The sequence below is a fragment of the Dermacentor andersoni genome, chromosome 6, assembly GCF_023375885.2.
Source record: "Dermacentor andersoni chromosome 6, qqDerAnde1_hic_scaffold, whole genome shotgun sequence".
Classification (NCBI taxonomy): domain Eukaryota; kingdom Metazoa; phylum Arthropoda; class Arachnida; order Ixodida; family Ixodidae; genus Dermacentor; species Dermacentor andersoni.
The window spans coordinates 25,539,431-25,567,339 of record NC_092819.1 but is presented as its reverse complement, the minus strand read 5'-3'; the positions used below and the strand labels follow the sequence as shown (position 1 = coordinate 25,567,339).

General features: G+C 43.5%; 4 protein-coding genes across 10 annotated transcripts in view; 2 read left to right on the top strand and 2 right to left on the bottom strand.

Annotated features, from left to right (window-relative positions):
• Positions 1–173: 173 nt before the first annotated feature.
• Positions 174–14,093, top strand: LOC126521712 (putative ATPase N2B). Of its 4 annotated transcripts, XM_050170447.3 has the most exons (12): positions 174–697; positions 809–969; positions 1,040–1,103; positions 1,468–1,569; positions 2,215–2,445; positions 3,717–3,775; positions 4,237–4,319; positions 6,002–6,072; positions 7,913–8,013; positions 9,579–9,839; positions 12,211–12,328; positions 13,230–14,093. In XM_050170447.3, the coding sequence occupies exons 1-11, from the start codon at positions 580–582 to the stop codon at positions 12,325–12,327; spliced, it is 1,368 nt and encodes a 455-aa protein (XP_050026404.1). In that variant the 5' UTR covers positions 174–579; the 3' UTR covers position 12,328; positions 13,230–14,093. The 4 variants fall into 4 exon arrangements, with proteins under 4 accessions (XP_050026404.1, XP_054921946.1, XP_054921947.1 ...); XM_055065971.2 differs by lacking the exon at positions 13,230–14,093 and having other exon boundaries at positions 175–652; positions 12,211–12,327; XM_055065972.2 differs by lacking the exons at positions 809–969; positions 1,040–1,103; positions 13,230–14,093 and having other exon boundaries at positions 176–652; positions 12,211–12,327.
• On the bottom strand, positions 12,294–22,547 carry CstF64 (cleavage stimulation factor subunit 2 CstF64). Of its 2 annotated transcripts, none has more exons than XM_050170445.3 (10): positions 22,334–22,547; positions 22,132–22,210; positions 21,813–21,982; positions 21,662–21,696; positions 20,879–20,986; positions 19,050–19,523; positions 17,124–17,202; positions 15,759–15,836; positions 14,405–14,739; positions 12,294–12,443 (listed from the first exon to the last, which is right to left on the bottom strand). In XM_050170445.3, exons 1-10 carry the CDS (start codon positions 22,389–22,391, stop codon positions 12,339–12,341), a joined length of 1,521 nt encoding a protein of 506 aa, XP_050026402.1. In that variant the 5' UTR covers positions 22,392–22,547; the 3' UTR covers positions 12,294–12,338. The 2 variants fall into 2 exon arrangements, with proteins under 2 accessions (XP_050026402.1, XP_054921945.1); XM_055065970.2 differs by having other exon boundaries at positions 19,191–19,523.
• Mpc1 (mitochondrial pyruvate carrier) lies at positions 19,462–26,588 on the top strand. Of its 2 annotated transcripts, XM_050170483.3 has the most exons (6): positions 22,684–22,972; positions 23,107–23,110; positions 23,207–23,222; positions 23,322–23,402; positions 25,375–25,507; positions 26,419–26,588. In XM_050170483.3, exons 1-6 carry the CDS (start codon positions 22,905–22,907, stop codon positions 26,441–26,443), a joined length of 327 nt encoding a protein of 108 aa, XP_050026440.1. In that variant the 5' UTR covers positions 22,684–22,904; the 3' UTR covers positions 26,444–26,588. The 2 variants fall into 2 exon arrangements, with proteins under 2 accessions (XP_054921950.1, XP_050026440.1); XM_055065975.1 differs by lacking the exons at positions 22,684–22,972; positions 23,107–23,110 and adding an exon at positions 19,462–19,545.
• LOC126521690 (exportin-4-like) overlaps positions 26,550–27,909 on the bottom strand; it is a 68,098-nt gene continuing 66,738 nt past the window's right edge. For both annotated transcript variants that reach the window (XM_050170419.2, XM_050170421.2), the window contains one exon: positions 26,550–26,881. In XM_050170419.2, coding sequence (XP_050026376.1) covers positions 26,687–26,881 — 195 coding nt within the window. In that variant the 3' untranslated portion in view covers positions 26,550–26,686. The remainder of the gene's footprint in view (positions 26,882–27,909) is intronic.

The window sequence follows — 27,909 nt, the reverse complement described above, 5'->3', positions numbered from 1 at the left end:
TGACTTGGCTAATTTCTTGCGTAACTTCGCTGTAATAACGTTTAAATTACGCAAAAGATATCGTCCCTTACTACTAACAAAGAATGTTGTTGCAGCTATAGAATGTCTAATAAATTTGTTTGGATTGAAAAAAAAAATGCATGACAATACAGCGAAACTGCGGCAAAAGCCATGTCAACTGGCCGTGTGACCCTGCGTGTCGGCTGCTGCAGTGCACGTTAACGTGTAGGCAGTGGTTTGTGCACGATGTGGACGAATATTTGTCGTCGAAATTAACCGCCGCGATTCTTAATTATCCTCATGATGAAATCTGAACGTAAATGCGCTATTTTTATCGCAGGACAAAGTCGAGTGGTGCCACAGTGTGTTGTCAAGTTTGTTCAAGGCGGCGTTGAATGAAAGGTCACTGTGCCCACTACGTCTTTACTTGGAGCTTCCCGTATGCGTTTGAAATGGACTTGTGCGCCGTGTACGTCGTTGAAATTATACGCTTATGGTCTAACGGAAGCTGACGGGAAGCTTCAACTCGATGATCTTGTAAAATATAGTATATAATAGTTGTATCACAAAACAGGCAATATGATAGCTAAAGCAGGATCGTTCTCCCTCCAAGCCCTCAACTTGCGACAAATCGCTCGGGTTTGGCGCGGCGGTAAGCATTGTTTTGAGCCGGCGCGGCTGGTTTCGAGCGTGAGAGGTGAGAAATGGTGTAGTTACCACAGCACAAGTATTCCGCTGATGTACTCCATATATACACGCATCGCATATTCTTCATCTGCAAATGGCCCCAATTTTCATACGTATACAGATGAAACCGCCACCGACGATGTCCTGTCCATCTATTACCGGCTTCTCGGTCAGGGCGAGCTACTTCCTGACGAAAATCAGCTGAAAATCGCCCAGCTGCTGAAGGAACTTCAAATCAAAGTTGCAGGTTACACGCCGCACACCCCAGGCTTGTTTGAAAAGGTGAAGTAAGGTCAAGCAACGATAATGTCCCACAGTGTCTAACTGTGTAAGTGGAAACGATTTTTTGCAGTGGCTCTTCAGGGCAAAAAAACCAGCCGACAAGCCACAGGGGTTGTATATATATGGTGCAGTGGGTAAGTTTAATTGTGACAGTTTAATAGTGCATTCCTAAATGGTGGCCTGCAAACTATCCTGTCATGTTGTGCATTTCCCTTGTGAATGCCATGTTGCCATGTTGCGAATGCCATATGAGCAACTAGACTCCTTTAAAATGTTACCATTGATATATGCAGTGGTCATATGTGAGGTGTGCAACTACTTCCAAGTTGTTTGTGTAGTAATTGCCAGCATGTGTAGCTATATTGCTTAGCACAATGCAAATAGTTTTAATTCAGAAATGTACGCCGGGTCTTCTTCTTTGTATAGACATAATTTTGTCACTATGCATTGACTGTACTTGCACGTGTTTGCCGCCTTAATTCTTACTGTTTGCTCAAGGTCGAGGCAAGACAATGTTGATGGACATGTTCTACGAGTCCACAGCGGTGGAGAGCAAGCAGCGAGTGCATTTCCATTCATTCATGCTGGATGTTCACAACCGTACGTCGTCCATCTTTTTCCGCATGTGGCAGACTGTCTGCACGATTATTGAAAACCGACCAACTCAATGAAGTTCAAATGAGAATTTCGAACATATAATGAGAAATGAGAATTCGAATGTATATATAGCTTCAAAGGGGTTTAAGTTGACAGTATCGAAAGTTTCCAGTTCTGTTTAATCTGTTGTGTGTCAGTAGTTTGGCACTTTCCGTTCTAATTAAAGTGTGTATATATATATATATATATATATATATATATATATATATATTAATTTAATCTTTTTTATTTCAATACTTGCAGTGCATTTAATTTGTTGCAGAAGATTGGTGTACTTACTTCTATGTGCTGCACGTCTTTATGATGAACACACCGCTCATTTACACTGCCTTCACTTGTCCGGGGTCAATGAGGACACTGGTAGCGTACTAAAAGCTGAAGAATCACTGAGCAAGAAAGTAAGGGGTGTGCATCTCTCTTTCCGGAAGGTGCACTTTATAATCATGACAGTACAGCAACAAACCTGTGGCAGATTCTTATCAGAGACATGTGAAAAGCACCTTCTACTTCTCAAGCAAGATATCTTTCTTTTAATGGCTGCTTCTTTGACTTGCAGTTTGACCCCCCCCCCCCTTATCTCCTTGGCAGGCATCCACAGCTGGAAGCAGGAGTCGGCCCAGTCCGGCCAAGGTCGCAAGTCACCTCAGTATGATCCAATTCCACCTGTTGCGGAAGCAATCTGTGCCCGGGCCTGGCTGTTGTGTTTGGACGAGTTCCAAGTGACAGACATTGGCGACGCCATGATCCTCAAGCGCCTGTTCAGTCACCTGTTCAACCTAGGTGCTGTGGTCATAGCCACGTCAAACCGCAAACCTGACGGTATGTGTGGTCGTTGAGTGGCTGTTAACCAGGAGGAGGTCAATGACCCCACGTTGGCCTGAAGTGAAATCTGATTACCACAGTTGGTTCAGTTCTAAAGGAAAACCAAAGAGTTAGCACTGGATCAGCATATATAATTGTCAGGTATCTTTTCAAGACTCGGTTTTAATTTACTTGGCAGAAAGCCTTGATTACCAGCGGGTAGATTAAAGGCAAAACTTTGTCTTTTGTAAATGCAAGCAAAAACTGCAGTACTGGGGTCACAGATTTCAAAGTATTTTTGTGCATCTGGCCCATTTTTACATGAAAATTGTTCTTTAAACTCACTTGGTTGAGCCTTTGGACCTCTTAACTGAATTTAATGTGTTTCTTTCTCATTGGAAAAATGTCAGTTAGTTTCAAGCAGACGCTGTACAAATTCATTATGTCAGGGGCAGCTAGTGCAGAAACTTCAAGCTAACATTGCCAGCCGTCTCTCATTTTTTCACCTTTACTGGCTTACCAACTCTTTGCACGTGCGAAAACTTGTCTGTTCCAATTCCCAGAAGTGAAATTTATGAATCTAGCTTAAATTAGTAGTCCTTTTTAGTGCTCCTGTAAATTGCTAAAGGCAAAGCTGACAACATAGGCAAGCAAGCGGTGACCGTTGCACACGTGCGTTTGCCCAACCCGACATCTATATTCCTAAATTCTGCATAGAAATGGTGCTGCTAACCTCACGACAAAAAATGGAAGGTGGCTAGCCAGTAAATGGACACTTATAGCAATCGTGCATTCAATGTTTTTATGATGGATGATTAAATCCTACTGGTGTCAAAAGGTGGCCACGATAATGAGATAGTGTCTGTATGCATCATTCATGCAGCATTGTGGCAGGCATTGCCAATGCACTGTTTCGATGGCATTTGATAGAACTCTGAAGCATCACTGTCGGCAAAATTTCACCAGACTAAACGGAATCCCTTCTAGTCTGACGAATTCAAACTACAGCTCTGCAAGTCGCAGTTATCTGTGAATACCTGTCTTTCCACTGCTCTCTTCTCCCCATTCAAGGTTTCAACTTGCAAAGTAATTGAAATTTTTGTGATCACGCTGAAAAATATTAATTGTTAAAAGTGTTTAGCATAATGTGATGCTGGTTAGCTGCCACTTATTGTCACAGGAGTTTGTACTTGCATATGTAAACAATCGTAGCCTACCATAATCAAATGAAATGGCTGAGTCAGGTGATCAAATAAACTTGTTTTATGTTTTATCTCTTCTCTGTGCAGATCTGTACAAGAATGGTTTACAGCGCAGCAACTTTGTGCCTTTCATTGATGTGTTGAAGGTATGCAAATGCAGGGCTGTTCACAACTCCCTTATTAGACAGAATTGTTTTGATGCGAAAGCTCCAAATGGCCCATTGAGCAAAAAAGCCGGCGGCGTCTGTAGCAGCGAAACTTCCCATTGGCTTTGATGCTGGCTCGCACTTGCTTGCTCGGACCACAACAGAGCAGAGCACGCGAAAAGGAACACCTGATGAGGGGAAAGGGCATTGCCGCGCTGCTACATCACCCTCGCCACTCTCGGAAGTCTGTATTATCCATGCATCCATTGTCTACATTCTAACTGTGCCTTGGTAAGGCCAAATCAAAACATGCCAAGCGTCTCAACACGCACGCTTGCCCACAAGGAGTTCATAGCTCAAAGGATCGCTCAGTGGCATTCAGTTGGACATTAATGCTTTCGCATTCACAACTTATAAGAAGAGCTTAGGTGTCCTCTGATTTTTTATTACATTCTCTGCAGAAAAACTGCTTGCCAGTTGCTCTCGATTCTGGTGTTGACTACAGAATACAGAAAGGTGCCACCAAGACCAGCTTCTATTTTGTGTAAGTATAAGCCAACTCGCAATCATTTAATAATTAACAGCATTGAGGTCCAACATCGTCGGCCAGAGAAGTTGAAACGTATAAGCACAACAAAAAGATATGGATGACGCAAGTGGCCACACAAGTGCTAACTACAGCAAATGGCTTTATTTAGCGGCTACCATGCATAATTAAGGAGTAAACAAAATATCTTAAAACTTACTTTCACTTTCGTAAGTTTCTAGCACAAAACCAGAGAGGGAGACAGGATGAAGGACATGGTGCACGAGAGTCATCCATGCGGTTATTTTTCATGAATCTGTATGAATATTTGCACACTGTACGAATAAAGCCATTTGTTAAGTTAGCACTTGTACCCGTCTGCTCGCTTCTTCATCTCTTTTTATTGCACTAGAACATTATTGTTATTTGTAATCGCATCAATATTTGAACTTGGGAAGTGGTGATGAGTGGGGAAAGACCACAGAACACCTGCAGTAGGTGTCGCTAGAACCCACTTGTAGACCTTGAGCTATGATACTGTCATGGTACTGCATATTCTGATAAGCAGGCAGACCAACGTACACCAAAGCATTTATATTGAATAAATATTGAACGAAATGGCCAAATGGTCAAGCAACAAATGTGTTGTGGCACATGCTTCTTATGTATGCATAATTTTGAATATTCTAAATATGTACAGGACCAGAACCATGCACAGGGTCGTCCACCTCTGCGGGGTATTCGCAATTCATTAGCATTCCCCCCGAGCTAGTGTAACTTCACCATTTCTTCTTCTTTATGCAGAAAATGCACCTTGTACGATGCCTAATGCAAATATCTGTTAACCCCACAAAGCCCACAGCACCACTCTACATGAAGAAAAATTAGAAAACTTTGTCTGTATGTACGCAACAAGTACTCTCCATAACTTTCTGGTCATGGAGAGTACGCAGACACCAAAAACAATAGTTTTGTTTTAGTTAAATTTATCAGCATAGTAATTAATTGCTAATCGGATCTCTTAATTATCCACAACTGAAACAACATTCCCAGCTTATGAAAAATGCTATTATGGGCTTTCGGTTAGGTCTCCCACAATAACATCAGAATAATGAAGCATCAAATTTAGTCTATCAAAAATGATATTTTGGGCTTTGTGGGGTTACGAAAGACTGGTCTGCAGGATCTTATGCGAAATTAAAGCTGCTATGATTGCTTGAATACTAATTAGGTGTTTTCTCTAACAGTAAAAAACCCTGTACAACTTACTGACTGACTAGCTGTTTCCTATGAATATGAGCTCAGTGAACACCTGCAATGCACAAATTTAGCTGCAAAAGCAATATAAGGTCCAGCACCTATTAAGACGTTTAAAATCTGCCTCCTAGCGACTAGTGCCTGTTCACTAAATTTTATTTATTTATAAAATGCCATGGACATTGTGAAGGTCTATAAATATAAGCATTCAGAAACATGCGTCCAATAACAACAAGCAGTGTCATTCAGTAACAGGCTCATATGTAAAATGAATAAGTACTTAAAAATTGCTTTTAACCACATGCAAAATACTGGGTAAGCCCAAGTGAAACTTTTCTGTGTAAACTGAGCGACAGCGCAGTCATAAGTTGAGATGGAGATTCAGTCTTGTCATAGACATGAGCAGACAGTTGCGGCTTTTTCATCATTCTAATTTATTACAGCAAGTCTGAGTGCGATGCAAATGCGGAGCTGGACAAGCTGTTCAAGGTCCTGGCTAGCCAAGAGAATGACAGTGAGTGGCTACGTGTCGTACCAGAAGTCGGAGATGGGAGAGCAGCCCACATACGATATAGTGGCTGTACTCTTGCAACATTGGGAGCTTTTTCTTTCTTGTTTTATTAGCATACATTGACACAGTTCTTGCTATCTTATGTAGAAGACTTAAGCACACCAACTCAGACTGACTTCTCAGCCTTTCCAACAAATATATTCTCACTATAATGATAGCTTCAGCAATTGCTTGATTGATGGTGTTTTACATCACAAAGCTACATCTGGCTCACAAAAGATTCTGTAGTGAAATTCTGACCACCAACGGTTCTATATAGTACATTTGACTGGTTCCCACCATACTCTTAACCTTTTCTGGTCTAATGATTCTGGTAGAAACTTGTAATGCTTTACAACAAATATCTGATATGGAGAAAAACAAACACCAAAGTTAATCTTGGGAATCGGTGTCAGCTACTGTAATTACATAACTTGTCAATTTGGTGTCGCACATAAACAGGGTTATCCCCGATATTTCTCAGATGTCCACGTGCCATATCAAGCTGAGCTTGGACTGTTGAGCAGTATTCTTGGAGAATTCTACCCAGCGTAACCAGGCCACATAGCAAATTTTGGTTATATGATGGATATGGTTACATGCCCTCTAGGAAGCGTTCCACTGCAATAATTTTTCAGATTGGCTCATTATTAGCAGAAATATAAATGTCCGAAGTGTCACAAACCCATGATTTCGGGAGGTGAGCTTCACTGCCAACGTAGACACTCTCGCCACTTGCCTCTGAAAAAGCGCTCCTCCAGCTTAAGCTGCAACTATGCTGGTGTTCTGCACAGACATGCGACTTTTTTCTTGCACTTTTGCTGCATGGTGTACTTCCGGTGACACTCTTGTGCGTGAGCCTGCGAACTGTTGCATTTGTTTCGCTCTGTGCACAATCTTGAGAGTTGTGCACAAGAAAACCTGCATTGTTCTCTGGCTGCTTCTGCAAAATGGATCCTTCAGTGCGCGCACGTTTGGAGAGGCTGTCCCGGCTCTTGGATCCTTACCACAACACACCGCGTCGTCGTACTGCTGGCACCAGACCAGCGGTATGATAAGTAGGTGCCGCATGAGCACTCAGGTAGACACAAGTGGATCAAAGAGCCTGATCGCACGCTGGAGCATGGTATAAAATGACATAGTGTAATTCTCTGCACACGCGAGTGCAGGAAGCGGGAAGCAGCAGATGAAATGGAAGCGCATCTCTCTTGCTATGGTACAAAGTAAAACAAAGACACGCAGACATTTATAGTTTTTATTATTTCTCTAAACTTTAATTTGTCGATTGAAGCAACAGATCAAACAAACAACTGCTGTTGCCTTAAATTATTCTCAGTCATGTTTCACTGTGAGTCACGCCGCAGCACTGTGAATGGCGTAGGCACACTTGTGCGAATTACATCGACTGTCCAGCGGGGAGTGCAGCACGCGCGAGGGAAAGGCGCACATGGCATTTAGTTTAAAATTACAGCTGTTTTTGTGGCACGTAGCAGTGTAATACTTTCCAGACATTGATCGTTAGCATGCATTGTATGCACTACCCTTGTCAGCTCAAAATGGCCAGACTTATTAAGGAACCTTTGATTATGTTGCTGAAAATTGCCCTGAAAATTTTGTCTTTACATAAACCAGTCCTTTTCCCAATCAGATGCATAAAATATAAATTTCTCACTTCAGTGACTAAATTTGAACTAGAAAGGGTTAAGAGGTGGTCAGTAATCATACTTTGGCATACAGCATTGGAACATGCTTAGCAAGCAGCAAGAAGCTTGTTGTGGCAACAAAGGCATCTCTTGTGTTGCAGTCGTTCGAGCACGTGTGCTCACCATCAAGGGACGCAACGTTGAGTTCCACAAGACATGTGGCCGCATCTTGGATGCTTCGTTCTCAGAGTTGTGCGACCGTGTGAGTAGGACTGAATAATGTCCTGTTTTACAACTCTAGCAGCATCACGAGTATTCACGCGAGGAAATGGTGAAGTTCGCAGACATGTGACAGCCCGACTAAGCAACATGCCCAGCTCTGCCAAACAAATGATCCCTTCAATATTGGGATGTGTTAAAATAAGTATGACAGTTATGCCAATTTGATCACCATAGCATGATTAAAATTAACAGGTATGCTTTGTGTAGGCCACTAGTCAATAAGAATAAATGTCTAAAAAATTTCACTGTGGCGTAGGACTGCACAGTGTTCACATTATATTCATCAACAACTTGCATTGAAGACACGATGTCCTTCAAGGCAGCTGTCTCTAACTGTATCTTCTCTTGGTCTTATATCATCATTATTATTTTTCAGTGTTTGGCTCTACATTTTTCTACCTATATCCACCCACCTCTTCTGTAATACCCCATTCTGCCCCGAACGTATAGAAAAAAATAATTTACCAAATACAGTAGAACCTCATTGATACGTCATGGAAAAAAAAACTGAGAAAAATGTACAGTCTGAAATGACTCAGCTGTAGCTTACATGATGCGAATCACTGCGCGCATCGAGCTGGTGGGGCTTCGGCAGCCTGAGACACGTTTTTTTATTGCCTATGCGCTCTAAACAGATAGGTGAGGATGCTTATCGCAATAGGTTTGGCAGGGATAGCTGTGAATATGGTGTGCAACGACTCAGGAGGAGATTTGCTGGTACCGAAATAAGAAACTGAGTGCTCGCCGACATTTTCACGTGATATGGGTGGAAACTGATGCGGCAGGCGGCTATTGTTCTCAATCGCACTTCACCGCTTTCCTGGTTTACATGGGATCTAGCAGGCGAAAACATATACAATCACAGTCTGAAGCAAGGAATGGCGGAGCGTTTGGCTTATTGCCTATTAAAAAGTATGCAGTACACTTCCAACAGCACCACACACTGTGAAATGGATAGGCAAAAATGCTTATCATAATAAGGTTGGCAGTGATGGCTGTGAATGCGGCGTGTGACAACCACGGGGAAGATTTGCTGGTACTGGAATGAGAAACTGAGTGCACGCCGGCATTTTCACCTGAGACGGGCAGGCACATATTGCGGTGACGCTGCCATGGCAGACGGCTATACACTGTTCTTGATTGCACATGCCTTGTGCATTTTCCTGTTTACGTAGGATCTTGCGAAAACGTATCATAGGATTGCAGTTTGGCGATGTACTGAACATTGCTGCCGAAAAATTGTTTGCCAGCAACGTGTGAACCGGTAAAAAACAAGCATAACTCTGTTGAGTCACTTTTTGTCTTCTCGATCGCGAATGTTGGTGATGGGAAATTGTACATAATGGAATTGTACCAACAAGATTCTGTTGTACAACAAAGGCCTTCAGATGTGGGTTAGCATCAAGTTACCCTCAAGTGCCTCTGTGTTTCAGGCAGCATGTTTCAATAAAGCTCTCAACTGTTTCGGCTATGCAGAACAGTTTTATTAAAATGGTATTAAAATGGTATAAGTGCTTGTGTGCTGCCTTGTCCTTACTTGTGCAGGCGGTTGGTGCCGTTGATTATCTGGCGCTGAGCCACATATTTCACACGATACTTGTTCGAGATGTGCCCGTGCTGACCCTACGTGAGAAGACTCAGGCTCGCCGATTCATTACCCTGGTGGACACCCTGTACGACAACCGGGTCCGCCTAGTCCTGTCGGCTGACGCTGTAGCTGACAAGCTCTTCCAGGCAGTCAAAAGCGATGGCAGCCTGACTGACGAGAACCGCTCGCTCATGGACGACTTGCAAATTAGTGATAAGGTAGGGAACTGCTTCGAGCTGTTTACATGTGCTGGAAATTTTCGAAGTAGCCACTCACACTCACATTACTGAAATCTTTCAGGAAGGCCCACCTGTAAGTACAAAAGTCGCTAAAAGAAAACAATGTTTTAAGCACTACATTAGCGCAGTAAAGTTGCTTTAAAGGGCAACTCTGGCAATTTTTCTGTGTCAACAAATGTTGATGAAATTCACTGCATACATTCTTCTGAACACTTCCGTCACGTCCTCAAAAAATCAGATTTGAGGGTTGCACAGATTTCTTACAAATTTAATTAATTGCCTCAAACACCCTACCTTACCTTATCTTCAGTTACAGGCAATAATGTGTATGATGTCAGGGGTGTCTCAGACAGAGAATGCCGTAATCATGCAGACGACAGCAGCGAGAGCGTGGAGAAGTCGACGATCGTAAGCTAGTGCTTGGTGTAAGTTGCGGTCGTGAGATGTTGCGTTTCCTGTGGACGGACAAGAGATGGGTGGCAAGTGGTGTTGCGTTGTTGGCTGTGCAAACTTGAGCCCTCGCCTACCACACGCACAGTTTGAGCCGAGGTTAAGCCTATCACAGCCGCCGAGTTCGTGCATTGGCGGACCTTAGCAACTGACCCGAAGCTAATTAAGCCATTAGGGTGAAGAAAGCTGCTTCTGTAGATCAGTTACAACCATACGGATTTGAAATAAAGCATTCCTTATTTCGTACAGTGCACACGCAAAAAGCTAGAAGCGACAACACGACGCGATATCAACACCTGTACGTTGCCGTTCTCGAACACGGTCAGTCTGACTCGCCGGTGTTTCCTTAAATTATATGTGACTACGTACATGGGTCTGTTATTACCTCTTGTTATGCTGACTCATTATTTAGCTTACGATGTGCACTGTTTACCTCGTATCCCAAATGGGCAGCAAGCAGAGTCCCCTTCGATACAGCAGCGTAAACAACAGCATCGTTCAGCTGCCAATGGTGTCAATACTGGCATTGGCGTTTCCGCGAGAAAACTACACATTCTCTAAATGAACGATCATACGCGCAAAGCCCTCATCTGTGTCTACTTTATGGAATGCATTGTATACATGAAGAGAATACGAAGAATGATAAGTATGCAGCATAACAGCGCTCCCGTACTATACGGTCTCCCGCTCGCTGTTTTCGTATCAGCACGACTCTAGAATGACGCAATGGTGCATACATGCACAAAATCTGCGTTTTTATATGTTCCGACATTATTAGATGTCACCAATGAGTGGCCAGCCTCATATCTTAAGCAAATGATGAGCGGTCGCTGCACCTACCAGTGTAAACAAATGCACCGGTCGGTGCTTTAAACTGTAAGTAACGTACTTGTGGCACACAAATACGGAAAGTCATGCTTCACATCTTACAGTGAGCATGCGAAGCGCTTCTCTGAGAAGAGGTGAAACACTTAAAATAGCAAGCAGCACATATAAAATCAGTGGTTAGGGCTACCCTTGGTTTTCTGTTGCGCATTGGCTCTGGCTCTCGCGGTAGCGGGTCGAATGCGAATGACAACTACATAATGGCTATTGAATTTGTCACAATCCTAGCTGTCAGTGTTTGACACATCCAAAAAGCTTGCGCAGCTGACATTGTCACCCGAAGATCCGGCGCGGTCACGACCCAGTTGAACGTCTGCTCTTCGCCGGTTTCATTCGCATAGCAGGCTAGACCGGCATGCCTTGCATGCCTTCTCCGTTGGGGGAACACTCATGACATCACACGAAGAGGTTCGCTCGGCAGCTTGGTCAGGTTTTGGTTTCATATTTTTTTTGCTTATTTGAGAATATGTGGAACAATTCTACTATCAAACGGGTGACAGGGGGGGTTTCAGGAACCTAAGTGTTCCATTACCTTGACACGATAAAAAAATAGCCGGAGTTGCCCTTTAAGTAAAACAAAATAGGCCCTTTTGTGTGTGTGTGGATGTGTGTGTTTTTTTTTTTGCAATAGAAAATTTTATGTTTAGCAATTATCAATGCTGCAACCAGCCTGTGGCATACAAGTGCTACTATCCAAGATTTTAAGGACGTTTCAATGTAACTGTGCTATTTTAATACAACTACCACTAATTCATAGTGCTTAAAATTGTTTTAACTGAAACAATAAAATAATAATTGCAGTTTCAAGCACATCTATGACTACTTGCATATAACAAGTAGCACACTGTGACGCCTTCTGTAAATCGTCATCTTCAACAGCTCAGAATGTCCTTGTGCAGTTTCCCATAAAAGCAGTACAGATCTGTAGACCCTGCAGATTAGTCTTAATAAGAAGTACCATATTCGTCAATGCCAAGTGGTGCTGAACAACTGTGTGTATTCACTCATGTTGCAGAATGTGAGCATCTTCAGTGGCGAAGAGGAGATGTTTGCCTTCGAAAGGACTGTGTCACGGCTCAACGAGATGCAGAGTGAAAATTACTGGGCACAGGCGAGCAAGGATGTTTATTAGGGTTAGTTGCCTCACTGTTGCTGGGTGCTGCGGGCAATCTGCTCCTTGAGCACCATGATGCTCTGCCGCTGGTCCGGAGGCAACAACGCGATCTGCTGGTCCGAAAGCTGCAGCACCTGTTCCCACAAAGAGAGAGAGAAAAGCCATCAGCAACTCTCGCATGTCTGTGATGCACCTGTGGCACTGCTGTCTTTCTGCATGTCTCGTAGCTACAATGCCATCCTTTGATGTGACAAATTCTTCTTGCATACACACCTATAGCAGTGAAATAATTGTGACCATTTGCTTTTAATTTTCACCTAAACCAAAACATGCAGCCCTTATTCTCTTCAGAGCAAGAGTATAACAGTTGCTATATCTAATCAAGATGGGAGTTATAGGTTTCCCAACATGCGGAGCAGCTTTTTGTCATCAGTGCACTTGCAGTGCTTACCTAAGTAATGGCAAGCTTTTAGTCAAGCCAAATGCCACGACACAAGAAATAGATGTTTAATAAGATGCTGTAACTTGTGAAATTGTTTTGTTAGGGCCCTGTTCATTTACTCTATGGCCAATTATGTTCTGCGCACTGTAATTAAAGAAGGTTTATGTTACAAAACACAAATGAAAGCCTCTTACTCACTTATAATAACATGGCAATGATCCACAGTACAAACACGCAGCACAGGATTACTGGCAACGAAGCAATGGTCAGGTGACACTGCATACTAAATAATAATAAATTGTCGGTTTTAACGTCTTTAAGCCGCACAATGGGCATTTTGCACTCTGAATAACAGGTTTAGCATGTATCCAAGGCCAGTTCGATTAGCCTGCATGACCTGAATCGGTTCATGAGGTGCTGCACCCTACCATTCGGTGCGGCAATGGCACCCTCTGAACCATGCCATTTGTTTCAAAAGATGCAGGAACGGTGCAGCACTGGTTCACAATTTTCCTGCAATCTCCCTACTGACAGTGCCAGCTTGGTCATGAGTGCGCAGCAGCAGCGCAGCACAGTGAGCGCTACTGGCACCCCGCTTACACACGTCTGCTGTGCCTACGCAAAGCGGTGTGTGTTTATGCCCAACCATATTTGCAGTTTGGGACCTCATAAACTTACATGGACAGGACACGATGGACAGACAAAACACTAAGGCAGCACCATGCACCCTACACGGCACGATTTCGTCACATTGCCTCAGAATAAAATCTAAAGAAAAAAAAAAGCCCAAAGTTGCTTCACCACACCCCACCTTTGTGTCACATTGCATCACAGGCCTCCCATGCCCGTTTCCCTTCTGCCCTCTCGCCGACATTGGAGGGGTGGAATGGAGACGGGATAGGGGCGATGAAGGCATGCTGCACGGCTCAAAGGCAGCTGTGGTTCATGGCATATTTTTCTTTTTCCTGGACTTCGCCATCCTTTTCTTTTCAGCACAAACACCCAGTAGCTAGATTAAACCTCTGATTGTTAAAGCCAATAACGTGGCATGGAAACATTGTAGAAAGCAGTTTATTTTACCATAGAACATGCAACAAAGTTCACAATACAGCAGCTGCTCATTCTTACATCTGAATATTATTAAAACCAGCAATGCTATAGGTGGGTTTGACTGTACTCCTTTCTGCAAAATTAAAATGTTTGAATGTTTGTCCCTTTAGCATTTTTGTGCAACCCAGTTATAACAATGGGATTTTCTTGGAATTTGAATAAAGTTATAAGTGAGTTCCACTGTGCAATTTTTCACAGGTGGGAGCTGCTACTGTGCTTTCCCTTGCTTCAATTTCTGTTGGCCTTGTGTGGTTTCGAGCAGTTGTACTATACTCATGGAATGAAATGCGACAGAAATTTTAAGTAGTGCACCCAGTAAGTGCAATAACTGTAGAGGATGATGTCACGCTGCTATGCATCTGATCACTAAAGGTGGCAAGAACTTCAATCTAAGCATAAGAGTCCAAAATATGCCAATGTAACTCGCTGGAGACAGCGGAAACAAAAGTATGCATATTAGTTAGCCCTAAAGTGACATGTTTCACTACATGAGAATGGTACATACAGCCCCTGAAGCGGCCATTCATGGCAGCACCGACTCACCTGCATGATGAGTGCTGCCTTCTCCTGGTCTTGTGCAGAGATGACCGGGTTCGCGGCCGCGGCAGGGGGCCCCGGGCGTCCTCCGGCCGCAGCGCCTGCCATACGGGGGTCATCCCTGGGGCCCCCGCCAGCGCCAAAGGGTCGGCTGCGAGGGTCAAATGCTGCACCAGGCCGAAAGCGCGGGTCTGTGCGCAGGTCCTGGTCTTCGAGGGGTGGCTGCTGGCGCATGTCACGGTCACCCATGGGGGGCATGGTACGCAGGTCACGGTCACCCCGAGGGTCCAGGCGAGGGTCAGGCACACCCCTGCCGGGACCCCCACCTAGAGGGCCCATTACTGCGCAGGGGGAGGGAAACGACAGACAAAGTCATTACCTGCTCTGCTGCATTGCATGTGTTGTATGCATAGGCTGATGGTGTACAGAATCCAAAAGAGTTAATGCCAATGTACAAACGTACAGCTCATGCATCTGTGATAACAATAAATATTCCTAAATGTTAGTAACGTGATGGCACATTATGATCATTGAAGCTTGGAACTTGCAACTGGCTGGCATGTTTGCAAAATTTTTTTACCTGTGAATGGCAAAAAAAAAAAAACACGAAAAGATGGACATGCAGATGCACATATTCAATTGCAAGTTTAATAGAGGAAAACTCTTCTTTTTTTTATGAAGTTTGTCAACTGATCCTGAAGAATGCCAATGGACAAGACAAACCCCACTAAACTCATCATGGAGGTTATCTACTCCAGAATCTTGCGACACTCAGTTGGAAGTGTGCATCTGTCAGTCCACTCTTATCATACAGCCAGTGTTTTCTGAACCATTCACAAGCATGCATCAACATCATCTGGTTCATTTCTCTATTTTGTTGCAAGTTTCTATTAGTTAAATACAGTGGAATCCTGATAAACAGAAATCGCTTAAACAGAACTGCCTCTTAAACGGAACACTATGCTCATAGTTGGTTGGTTTTGTATTCAGCTTTGTCTCTCAGTAAATGGAACTCCTGATAAATGGAACCAATTTTCCTGGTCCCTTGAGATTCCGTTTAAAGAGTGTCCACTGTAAATGAGATGCGCAGCCTTTGCTGAGAATGCACAGCCTACCCTGCATGTAACTTAAGTCCTGAAACCAGGGTGGAACTCCTATCACATCATCAGTATTGCAATTAGGACTACACCGACATCTTCCAGAGGTTCCAAACACCAAGAGTGCCACAGAACCCTTATGACAGTAACAATAGGTCTGGTTGCTTGCAAAGTCGTCTGTATACTTTTGAGAAAGAGAGCACAGGAACAATGCCTAGACTAAAGGGTTAGATTCTACATGCAAGCCACGCAATAACACCCACCACGAGGATCAAAGGGGTTGCTTCTGATTGACTCGGGCCCCGTAGGTCGCTCCCCAAGTAACGATGCTCTCGCTGGTGCTGAAAACAAAATGGCACATAAAAGATGAGGCTCACACACGTACTCAATTAACATGCTCACTAAATGGCCTGCCCAACTTTACTTCTTCCTCTTAACTTCAACTTGTAGAATACATGTACTGGCTATCCCCGTTTCCTCTTTAGTCCACACCGCTGTCTTTCTGTCTCCTAAAATTACGCCTATTGATTTTTCATTCAATTGTTCGTTTCGTGGTCCTTAGCTTCTTAAGCTCCTTTTTTTGGTTTGTTTACCTTCAAGTTTCTACCCCATAAGTTCTGTATCGTACTTAGCGCAAAAGAAAATAAACAGCAACCAACAAGTACCCTCAAATGCCTTGCTTGAAATTAGTGGGTTTGATCAGAAGAACCAAAGCAAGTCACCAAGGATGGAGATACAACTGGGTGCCCCATATGATAGAAGCATAGTTTTGTTCAATAAACATGCATGTAGCTATTACAATGCAAACATGGATGTGTACAAACTAGCACACATGAAAACAAAATTGTCATCCACCTAATATTAGCACCATGCTACAACAGAAGTCTGTACGGATTTCTCGGAAGTAAACTTTTGCAGTTGAAGAAAAATTCCTCCTGGTCCGGATTTCGAACCAGGGACCGATGCCTTTCAAGGTGGTCACTCTACTATCTGAGCTAACAAGGAGGCTCTACTTGTGGACAACCTTCTGTGGCAATGAAGAGAAAGCTACGGAGGCAAAGTGCGCACAAGTAAGGGCTCCTGAAAAAAGTCCCAGGTGCTTGTTCGTGTCAGTTCAAGCTGGAGAAGGGACGTCTTATTCATTAGAGACGTCATAAACATCTTATTTATACCAGCAAAATAAGACAGAGTACATCAGAGATCATTAAATCTGACTTGCACGTAGAAGCTTCGATGGCTCAACATCTCTTCCAAAAAACCAGAAGTGCTGTCAACTCTGCCACAGTAATACTCTAGTGCAGCAACCCATGTTCAGAAGCTCCACTCCTGTAGTTTTCCCTTCTTTGGCACAGAAAGTTGTCGGGGCGTAAATCGGGTTGCACAGCAAAGCCAAACTAATTTACAACTCAAAGCACAGGGACACTGAATATGGCAAATCAGTTCTGCTGAAGCCTACAAGGGGGAGGAAAGTTCATGAACGGGAAAAGAAGGTTGGCACATCCGTCACCCAGACTGGGCACACAGCACCCTGTTCTGCTGATTCCACCACTAAGTAAACATGGCTCCAAACTATGTTTATCAATTGCCTTCCAAAAGAACCAATTCCACTGTTCACAGTATGAGCATACCACCAAATCCCGAATCCGAAAAGGGCGAGTCGGCAGGAAAGCCTGGACCTCCAGCTGGCCCTCCCATGGGACCCAATCCCTGCAGAGAGTAAAGGCAAGTGCAACAGAAACACCTGATTAAAGAAAAGGGCCTCAGGCACTGACAGTTCAATGCAAGGGTGCAGTGAGACTTCAAAGTAATGAACACTGACATAACAAATTATTGAGCACAACAAAGGAAAGAATTGGTTGGCTGTTTTTTATTTCAATGAGTACGCAACTATTATGATAAAACCGAGCAGCTCCAAGTATATACCTGGATAGCTAAAATGTCAAATACTAACAACTTGAAATGGCGCCTTGGTCAACGACTTGGCTTTGCTGGTTTGTAGCTGGTAGGCTGAAGTACCGACTCCGTGTGGTCCTACTGGTTGCCATATTAGTGACGGTGCACCGCACATTTTTAATTTGGAATTGTTGCCATCTCATGTGTCCACAACAGCAAGCCATTGGCGGGTCATTAAAATAGACAAGAGACCCTTTACTGGCTTGTCAAAGGCAACATACTTGCATTTATTTCAGACGCAATTCTTTTTTTATTGTGTCAGCATGTGTGCTTATACAATGAATACCGAGTATAAAAGAGATATTTTTGTGTCAAGCGTGACTTCAATATAACAATGTTCGACAGTATTATATGCAGGTCATGAAAATTGTGTAGTTGGTGGTGTAAGCTAAGAATTCAGGCATGCAAGTTGCCATTCATGTTGAAAACTTCTCTTATAGTATAAATATATTAGTTTCAGTGAACTAAAGGTGGACGTTAGTGCTGTGGGGGGATGTTTTCAAATGCGCACAGACAAAAGGTTCATCTTTACTGCCTCAGAATGTAGCTTGATTTTCGTAAGGTGAGCAAGCATGAATAAGACTGTTTAACACCTTCGTGCCGATCAGCTCAACACACTAAGCTAAACGTGTTAACATATGCTTAGGTTGGTGATACCTTTGCTATGTTGGTGGACACAACATAGTGATTAGGATGACTGCACGACTTTTTCTGAACAGTGAGTCTCTCTTTCTGTACCATGACAACGGTTATGGAAGCAGCACTCTAATGCATTAAAGGAACACTAAAAAGGGCAACACCAAATCGCTTTAGATTGTCTTATGAAACATTTTTCCAGCGCACAAAGAAACATGGACGAGCAGAGAAGGACAACAAAAATGCTAGCATTCTTGTTGTCCTTCTCCGCTCGTCCATGTTTATTTGTGCACTGGAATGATGTTTCGTAATGCTATTCACAACCAACTAGCCCAGCTACCCAAGCATAGCACTTTAGATTGGCCACATATTCTTTGGAGATTCTACTTTCATTCACACAGTGTGATAAGGTTGATTACTACTAGAGAAAATAAAGGTACAGCTTTTTTTTTCTTTCTTTTTAATTTCGCTTTGTCAGTCTCGGTCACTGCAAAGTTACAGATCTCGATGCATTTCCTCATATTTGGCCCATTTTAGTGCAGAAAAAATTCTTGAAACTTGCTATGTTGAGCTTCAGTTCCTTTGGAATGCAATGTTGTCCTTCTTTATCAATAAGACATAAGCTAGACCCATGTAGATAGACATTGTCAAAATCTATAACATCATGGCGAGTAGGTGCGGGAACTTCAGGATGCCTCGTTTTTGCATCTCTCCCGGCTTATCATGCCTTCTCGCACAATATGAGAAGCCGTTTCGCTATTGATGAAGCGTAACTTAAAATAAAGCTTAACTTGATAGTTTCTTTAGTACCGCTTGAAGCAACTGCTAGTGTGTGTGCCCACTGTGTGTACATCTCTCATCATGCTCTGCACTCTTCTTCGTGGTGCAGTGAATACCACGGTGAACAGAAAGGTTGCCCACAGTAATGTCCCCAATGTCTTTGGTCTGATGATAAAGCCACTCACTCCAGGCTGCTGCCCCATGGGCTGTCCCATTGGCTGGGGACCTAGCGCTTGCGGCCCCATTCCCTGCGGTCCTAGCGGAGGCTGCGGTGCTAAGGGCTGGGGCCCACCGGCAGCTCCCACCATGGGCCCAGCTGCACCTACCATAGGCCCAGCTGCTCCAACCATGGGCCCGGCTCCGCCCACCATGGGCCCAGCCCCAGCCACCAAGGGGCCACCAGCTGCGCCCACCATGGGCCCAGCCCCAGTGACCATGGGGCCAGGAGCAGCCACCACGGCTGGCTGGGTGCCTCCTAGAGGCTGCTGGGCACCCGTGCCCAGTGGGGTGAGGTTGGGGTTCTGGCGGTGCAGGATGCTGAGGGCCACCTGGGGGTCCACAATCTTCATGATGACCTGCGCCTGGAGCAGTGCATATGCCAGCTGCGGGTTCTGGAGGAGCATGTTCCGAGCCTCTCCGGGGTTGTTCTGAATGCACAACTGCACAGGCAAAGAGCAAGAGGTGCGGTTTACAATAGAGAAATGAACGACATGATGGTGCAATAATCAAGCCTACACATCTAGCAGAACAGGAAGTTAGGCTAGTTAATACTGACTGAACACGATGAGCCGTAGCCTGAAAGACAGGTCACGAGAAAAGGGCAAGAATAGCCCTCAGTCTGTCTTGCCTTATTCTTGTGGGCAGCGTGGTCTGCTTAATGACCTGTCCTTTGTGCTACAGTACATCATGCTAAGCCTACATGTCAAACTTGAGACAAGAGGGCTGCACATACAAGCAAGGCAGAAGACAGAAAAATGTAAAAGAAGCTGTAATGGACTAGCTCGTGTCTTGTGCATGCTTACTTATCCATGTTTTTAAGGGTGCAAACCTGTCTAAAATCTAAGAATTAAAGAAGTGGCCCAAACCAAAGTTTTACTATACATCAGGTTATACAACCTTGAGCTTCAAATTGCAACAAAAGCTTACATAATAATGAAATTCAAGATTAAAACAATACCAATGATAGCACACTTCACGAGAGCTATGCAGCACTGGCATTTGCATGTCTGACTGTAACTAAAGAAAACTGTATTCATGGAGAACTCTGGAACACAGGCAGTCAGAAATTTGTCATGGAAACCAACTGTTACATTAGCTGAGACTAAGCTAAATGTATGCAATATCAAAAGCTTTATTAGTGAAGCCTGAGCTAGTACTAACATTGTTTCAACTTGTGGGATTAATTGAAACTAAAATAAATGCTTTTAGGGGACTATAAATTAGTTATTATCAGGAACATGAAGCATGCACATCATAAGCAGCTGATAGTCATGACAGATAAATTGAAGATTCCTCTTGAAACCTCTGTCATGTGTTGGGGTATGCCAATGGCAAAAGAGAGTTAGGATTTCAACCCGGCTTATGCTATTGAGGTGCAAACTTCTCAAATGCAATAGCGTTGCTAAGCCTACCTGTATATACTACATACCACTACAGGGAATTCATCAGTTTTGGTTGTTTACTATACGTTTCCAATGCATGTAAATTCAATTAGAGCTAGTGTCTTTATTTACTGTAAGCAGGATATATTATTGTACTTCACCTTGTTTTTCTGATGACCAAGGTTTGCGTGAACACTTGCTCTGTCCAGCAAAATCGGCTAGCCTCTGAGTAGCAGTAGCTACAAGACACCAGCTGCATTGTGAGCTTTTCAATATACCTTAGCTATCAAAATCATTGCATCTACATTCAGCAACAACCCACACATTGACAAACCACAACCAAGGCATTCACTCTATGCCATTTATGAGTCATAAATGAAGTCACAGTTACGCTTAGTGCAGAATAAACATACCTTCATCTGCTTCATCAGCTCAAACATCTGTTCTGGTGGCAAACTTGCCACTGCTTTGGAAATAGCTTCGGGTGCACGTTCTGGTTCCACTTCTGGGCCATATGGACTCTGGAAGAACATATAAATGAACCCCAATCAGTGTAAGACATGCCTTCTGTTTGAATGAGTTCAGCAAGACAGTTCTCCAAGAAGTGCAGTTTGCTTTCCAGGACTCATATTTGTAAGCAGCAGTTGCAGAAGTGCATATTTGTAAACCTACATAGCAAAGCCAAGGAAAACATGGGGAAGGAAGGAGATAGAAATTCAAGATGATGAGCAAAACAAGAACAGGTCCATTTGTCGAAACGTTGGCTCCCGCTTTTACTTTGTTCTAGTTTTGCACATAACAAGGCCAATAAGTTTGCACAGGCTAGAACATTTGTGCTTACAGGTGCACACCCACAACAGTTCAGTGTGTATGGCAATACATAGTGAGGTCTTCTTGGAAAGAGACTAGATAAATCCCAACATAAATCAAGTATTTGGTAACCACGGCTAGTTCAATTCAGTAGAAATAATGAAACAGTAAGCGCTTCTGTGCAATGGGCTCTTAGGAGGGTACGTAAAAAATCCCAGTGTTAATCAAGCACTTACGACAGCGATGCTAGTTCAACGTTTTTAACAGTATAAATGCTTATCTAATGGCTGATGAAACGGAAGACCTCGGTATCCAGCTCCCGTACAGAAAACCATTCCAAACAGCAATGCTTTATACTGCACCCTTCTGCTGTTTTCAATACTCACTTCGACTGGAGGGCCACCCAATGACGCCTGCAAATCTGAAAGCAGAAAATCGTGCGCTCGTTAGGTGCACGCAAGGAGTGATTGTTGGGCAGCAAAATGAGCCACACAACTACAGTCACATTACTGCATCGGGCACGAAAAGTTCGCTTACTTTTGAGTTCTTCTTTACTCTTCTCGCTGGCAGCGTTGTCGACGCGCAAGGGACGTCCGTTGAGGTCGAAAGCATTCAAATTTCGCATAGCGCTGAGCGCGGTCTCTTGATCCTTGTATTCGCAGAATCCATAACCTTTGGGCTTTCCTGTCTCACGATCATACACGAGCCTGCGTGTAAACATTGCGCTGGGTTCACACCACCACTCCACGGTGAGGGATGTAAGCGGGATAGACGCTTGTTTCGTGCAGAAAACAGAGACGATGTCGACGCATAGAGAAGCATACAGACTACATAAGCAGTTTCAGTGTATGCTTACCTAAAGCTGACCACTGGTCCTACTTCGGAAAAAATGTCTTTTAGCTGCTCTTCTGTAGCTTCATAAGGAATGTTCCCCACTGCAGTGCGAGCAAAGAAGCAGTTATTTAGGAAGCGACAAGTAAAAAAAAAAACAAAAGCAAGAACCTTTAACAGTAATCAAGGACCACGTAGAGCGTAATGTCAGAGCAAAGCGAGCTCACCGAACACCGAACGCACAGAGCGTTCGGCGGCAGAGAGGACCCCTTGGACAGCTGTCATATCGGCAGCGTTTTTGCGCGACTTCCCCAGTTCGGCGTCAGGGTGGGTAGCTGCTTACGATAATAATTGGTTCTTCTATCCCCTACAAATCACAGCGAAGCGAAGTGAACGAGGCAGGAGCGACGCAGCATTCACCATGCAGCAGCGACGTTCGTTGCGACGTTTATACACTCAAAGCCTAAATCCAAAGTTCGGCTCGAGCTGGACTGCAAATTGGCTGTGGCTTAGCTTATTCATGCAGAATCGGCCTCAAGCTACGCTCGCCGCAGTTTTGTAGTAGCTGCAGGAGTTCCTTAATGCAGCGGTCTGCTTGCACGTTAGATCTAGTTCTCGCAGCGAGATATAATATAAGGACATACGTCCTAGTGGACTGATTTCTGTCAATATACTCATGGTCGGAAGGAACTGAAGAGATTATTTTACTGTTTTATCGCTAGTCCCGCCCACTCTGAAGAGGTATTCGTCGACCCAAAGAGAAACTTCCCTGAATCCGATATTCCGCGACATTGAAAAATGTCTCGATACGCCAGTCAATTTTTAAAGCAGTTGGGAAGCAAGGAGTTCAGAAACTACCTGTGCAGGTACACTGTATATTCTGTTACTCCGTTAACAGCGTACATTATCGAGCACTGAGACGTTTCGTTTCTTCTCATTTGTTCTCATGTCTGCTGCGGCGCGCGCTTCCCGATCTGTGCGATCTCCTCTGACCTTGTAGTACTGTGAGTTTTCAAACTATTTACCTGTTCTTTCGCTCGTAAGAGATCAGTTCATTGAGTGAGTAACTACTGTTTCTCTTCATCCTTGTTCGCGTGCAGCACTTCTGGGGACCAAGTAAGTAGTGGCTTCACACCATTCATTCAATGCGTGAGCGCGTATCGGCCCCGCTAATTTACGGCGTCTTCGTTTTTCGTCTCTTTCTTCCTCACGTAGTTGCTAACTGGGGAATTCCACTGGCCGCTATAGCGGACATCAAAAAGGACCCAAGCATAATTAGCGGCAAGATGACTACCGGTGAGTTAAAACATGGCCAAGTTTTTACTTTACTGCCCCTTGCAAGATTGCTGCATATAAAAATCGGAAAAAGAAAAGGTGGGCGTGTTCGAAAAGCGAATTTTTTTTAATCGAATCGAGTGCCGAATATTTTCGATCTTTTAAACAGAGTGAAATATAAGGGCTCCTCGGAGACCGCGTGGCAAGAAAAACTTATTTACATTATCTGAGACATCTGATGGCATTAACAATTGGACGTCAGGTCCAATAAGAAGCTCTGAAGTAAGAGGACTACTTGGGACTTTCAAGTGACTGTACCTGGTGCACCATAACAATGACCATAAGAAACGAAGGAACAGAATGTCGCCAGATGCATGTCTGTAATATGAGGAGCAGTAAAAAAGTTCCCGGAATGGTGATCCAGCATGCAAATGTTACGACCCATGGCATTACTTACCGAATCATTTTCGAAGTAGGACCCTTGTGCGCACAGACACTCGCTCCATTGCTCCTGCCATTGTTGGAATCAACGGTAGGAGGCTTCTTTTGGAAACTGCTGGGAGTTTAGCCGTCACATTTGCTTTGATGTCCTCCACGGTTGCAAAAAGTGTCCCATTGAATTCTTCAGTTTTCAACCACCGTACTCTCCGAATCTCGCTCCATATGACTTTTGGCTGTTCCCTGCTCTAAATATTGGCCTCAAAAGGGCACCTTTTGCAACCGTGGAGGACATCAAAGCAAATGCGACGGCTAAGCTCTGACAGATTCCAAAAGAAGCTTTTTACCGCTGCTTCCAACAATGGCAGGAGCGATGGAGCAAGTGTCTGTGCGCACAAGGGTCCTACTTGGAAGGTAATTAGGCATACATTGCCATAGGTCGTAACATTAGCATGCTGGAACCATCATTCTGGGAACTTTTTGAGTGGCCGTTGTATAGCATAGTGCTTATTGAAGAAGCTAAATGTAATACTACGGCACCGCACATCATTTTAAATGTATACAAACATGGCGCAATGGGCCAAGTAACTTGCTTTGCCTAAATCGATTCAGCAAATGCTTAAGTTCTCTGAGGTGAGACATGTTTATTAATGACTTAAGACCATTGTGTAGAATGTACCTCCTCCATGCATTAGCCCAGGAACAGGCTATGTGCAAGAACTGCAGTTCCCCTGCAGCAGAATAATTTGGAAGAGTCTCCACTTGGTCTTTCTCTTTAGACTGCACCAACTGATGATGCTCCTTCTAGTATTCGAATGGAATGAATGTTCAATAACTTCAAATAGTAATTCTTGAATACAAATTGAATTTAGCCCTTGCTATTCGGTTCGCAGTTGAAATGTTGAATAGTCACACATCCCTTTAAAAAAAAAGGTAATGTAAGCGGAAGCTTCACATGTATAATAGTATGCGGCTTCAGTCGACGACAGAATAGAGTTGAGCCCCGTATCACCTGTCCTTGCTAAATGTTATAAACTACACAATAACATGTGAAGAAATTTACTTATATCTTTCACTTTATATTTTTTTTAACACTACTGTGTTATCATCATCAACCTATCTTAAGTCCACTGCAGGACGAATTACTGCAAGGCATATAGGATCTAGTGCTGTTCATCACAAAAACAAATTTTTGTTTATTCCTGTAGATATCCTGTGCACATTAAACAGTGCGCAATACATTGTTTTAACTAAATGGCATTTTTGAAATGATAAACTAAATACTGCCATGAACATACTGTTTCAATGCAAGTTTACTAACGTGTATTGGTTGTAAGCAAAAATCTAGAAGCACACTTCATCAGCAGCACGCCACTCAAAAACTTTACAACTGCCAATACCCGCACTATATTAAAATTAATATTAGTTTGAACCATAGGCCTCCAGCAACAAATGCAAATGATTAGCATCTCCTGTGTGGAATGAGACAAGAACCGATAAATTTTTACCAAAATTTCGGAGCTGAATTCTGCGTCCCCCTTCGCTTCTCTTTCAGCATTGTGCATATACTCCTTGCTGTTCATGAGATTTGCACTCAAGGTGCAACCCAGAAACATGCTCCTTTTTGCTTGCCATTTTACGAACGAGGGTGCTCAAATTGTTCAAGGATGCCGGCTTATCAAACATGAGTAAGTACTTTTGTTCCTTCATAGTGTTTCCAATATTCAAGTTCTTGCAACACTGTTGCTGAAACGGCAGACTAGGCAAGACTTGTACAGTGTTCCAAAACAATCACATTACACAGTAGGCGAAAAAAAGTACCAGCACCATCCAAGCCAGGCCATCCACGTAAACTTTTTCACACGGGTGTAAATAATGGGACATCTAGACATCAGCAAGCCCTAGATTTGAAGTTATTGTCAGCACTTTCTTCTAGTGTGATTTGTCATTTATTAATTCACAAGTGTCAACCACCTTCAGTGTAGTATTTAAATAGTCCCTTATTTTCCCTGAGCCTGCTCATAAGAGAATAGTATCTTCTTGCATTGTTAAATTTTCCTCACGTCTTATCTCTTTATAAGAGTTTCTGTGTTGCTCAAAGAGATGGGCATTGTTGGCCAATGCAAACAAAACCTTGGCTCTAACAACTGCTATAGTACTATATTACATTGACTTCAGGCAACCTCCTTTTTCAAAACAAGCAGTCATGAGAGAAAAATGGCAAACTCCTTTTAGAGTCATGACAAATATAAAATTTTGCATTATAAAGTGCTTTCTTGAAACCAATTACAGTATCTTGCATCTTACAAGAGTCACATGGAGTGCACAATTAAAAATGTGGGATTGGACCAGAAATGTTTTGATTTTGCTGTACATTGTGTTTTATATTTGTATTGCATCAACCAACTGTAAAGTGACATATTTTCTCAAGTCCTGACACTAACTGCACAGCCCTCTAAATTGCCATAAGAACAATAAAATGTGTTGTGCACAGAATGAATTTTAAACATAGCAAGTACGCAGCAAGACAAAGTGGCATTGCATGTCATTCTTATATGCTATTTTCTAGCGGGATTGAGAGCTTCAAACCTTCTTTCAGGTACCTAACAAGCCCACAGAAGTGACCAAGCCACTTAGAACTGTCTTCCAAACTTAGGAGCAATAAAGTGACCCAAGGAGAGTGATGGTGTGGCCTGTACAGAAAAATAATGTCAGCTCGGAGACAGAAGATTAAAATTGTAGAGAAATAAAGCCACTTTACTCGTTCCAGATGCGAATGCGACTTTTTCCATCGCAAGGATGAAGACAACAGCGTTGAGTGGACAGGGATGATTGAGGAGAGGGCAGTGAAAAGCTATTGAGAGGCGTCATTTGACGCACAAGAATCCCCGAACTTCTGTGACAAAAGCCTCGAAGGAGTCCCTGAAGCGGAGTCGGTTGGGCCGTTCTGGAGTCAGGGGTTGAGTTCGAGTAAGAGCCTCCAAGGACTGGGCGAGCCGCTGCCCAACTGCAGGATCCTGCTGGCTTGCCACGAGTGCTTGGGCTAGCTGCGCGAAGCTTTCCTGCGAAAAACCAAAGCCACAGTGACAGTCAGTGCAACTGTTGCCATGTCCCAAGCGCAGGCGTTTAATACAATCGTCGACCAGTCAACCACTGGGGTTGTCTGAAGGAAGCCAGTGGGCACTACAACTACATGCTAATATAGTCTCCCAAGACCTAAGTGCAACTTGTGTTGCCAATCTTTGCCGAGACTTTCTGTTATGCTGACTTGTGCGCCAAAACATTGCGAGTGCTGTTTTTTCTCTAGCTTACTGCATGGCACTGTCTAATATATTTGACAACAATGACACTCTGCGCTAAAGTGTGCATTTCTGAGTGGCATTTGTATTGTTATTAGTGCTAACAATGCCTTAATGGGATTTTAATGCATTGAAAAATGGCTGTGAGATACGAGCTGATTTACTCGATTTTTCTGTACAATACACTTGCACTAAATGCCAATATTTCGAGAGCTCCTGAAGAGGAAGGCAACGATACAACGCTGTAACTGTGTCCATACTTGGTACATTGCATGACAAGTTCTAGAGCTAGCCAACATATGGCATTTGTCATGATAAGTTTGCTTGCATAGCCGTAGTGACCAAGAATCCATCCTTCATGACAATGAGGAAATTTTTCATTTGCGGATCTTGGGAAGATTGTTCACTGGTTTTGGCTAACAGCTGTTTACCAGTCAGTCGCCAGTGAACGAAGAGTTGCTTAAATAGACGTGTCACGAATTCCACTAATTACCTTCCTCTCGCCGACCACTACAGGGCTTTTTACAGGGTTTAGCATTCTGCAAGCCCTGACAATCTTGCAAAATGCATTGTTACTACACTACCTCATATGACCTTTTATTTGCCTCTACTTCCTATTTTTGCTGCACTCTAGCTTTAATTTTTACCTCAAATGGGGTTAGGAAAACTCCTCATGCCAGCGTCATCAATGTCACACCATCGTCTTGCCATTGCGCACACAAATGCTTGCATTATATTGATGCATATCATAACGAGGCTGTATAGCCAGCTGCCGGCAAAATGTTTTGCAT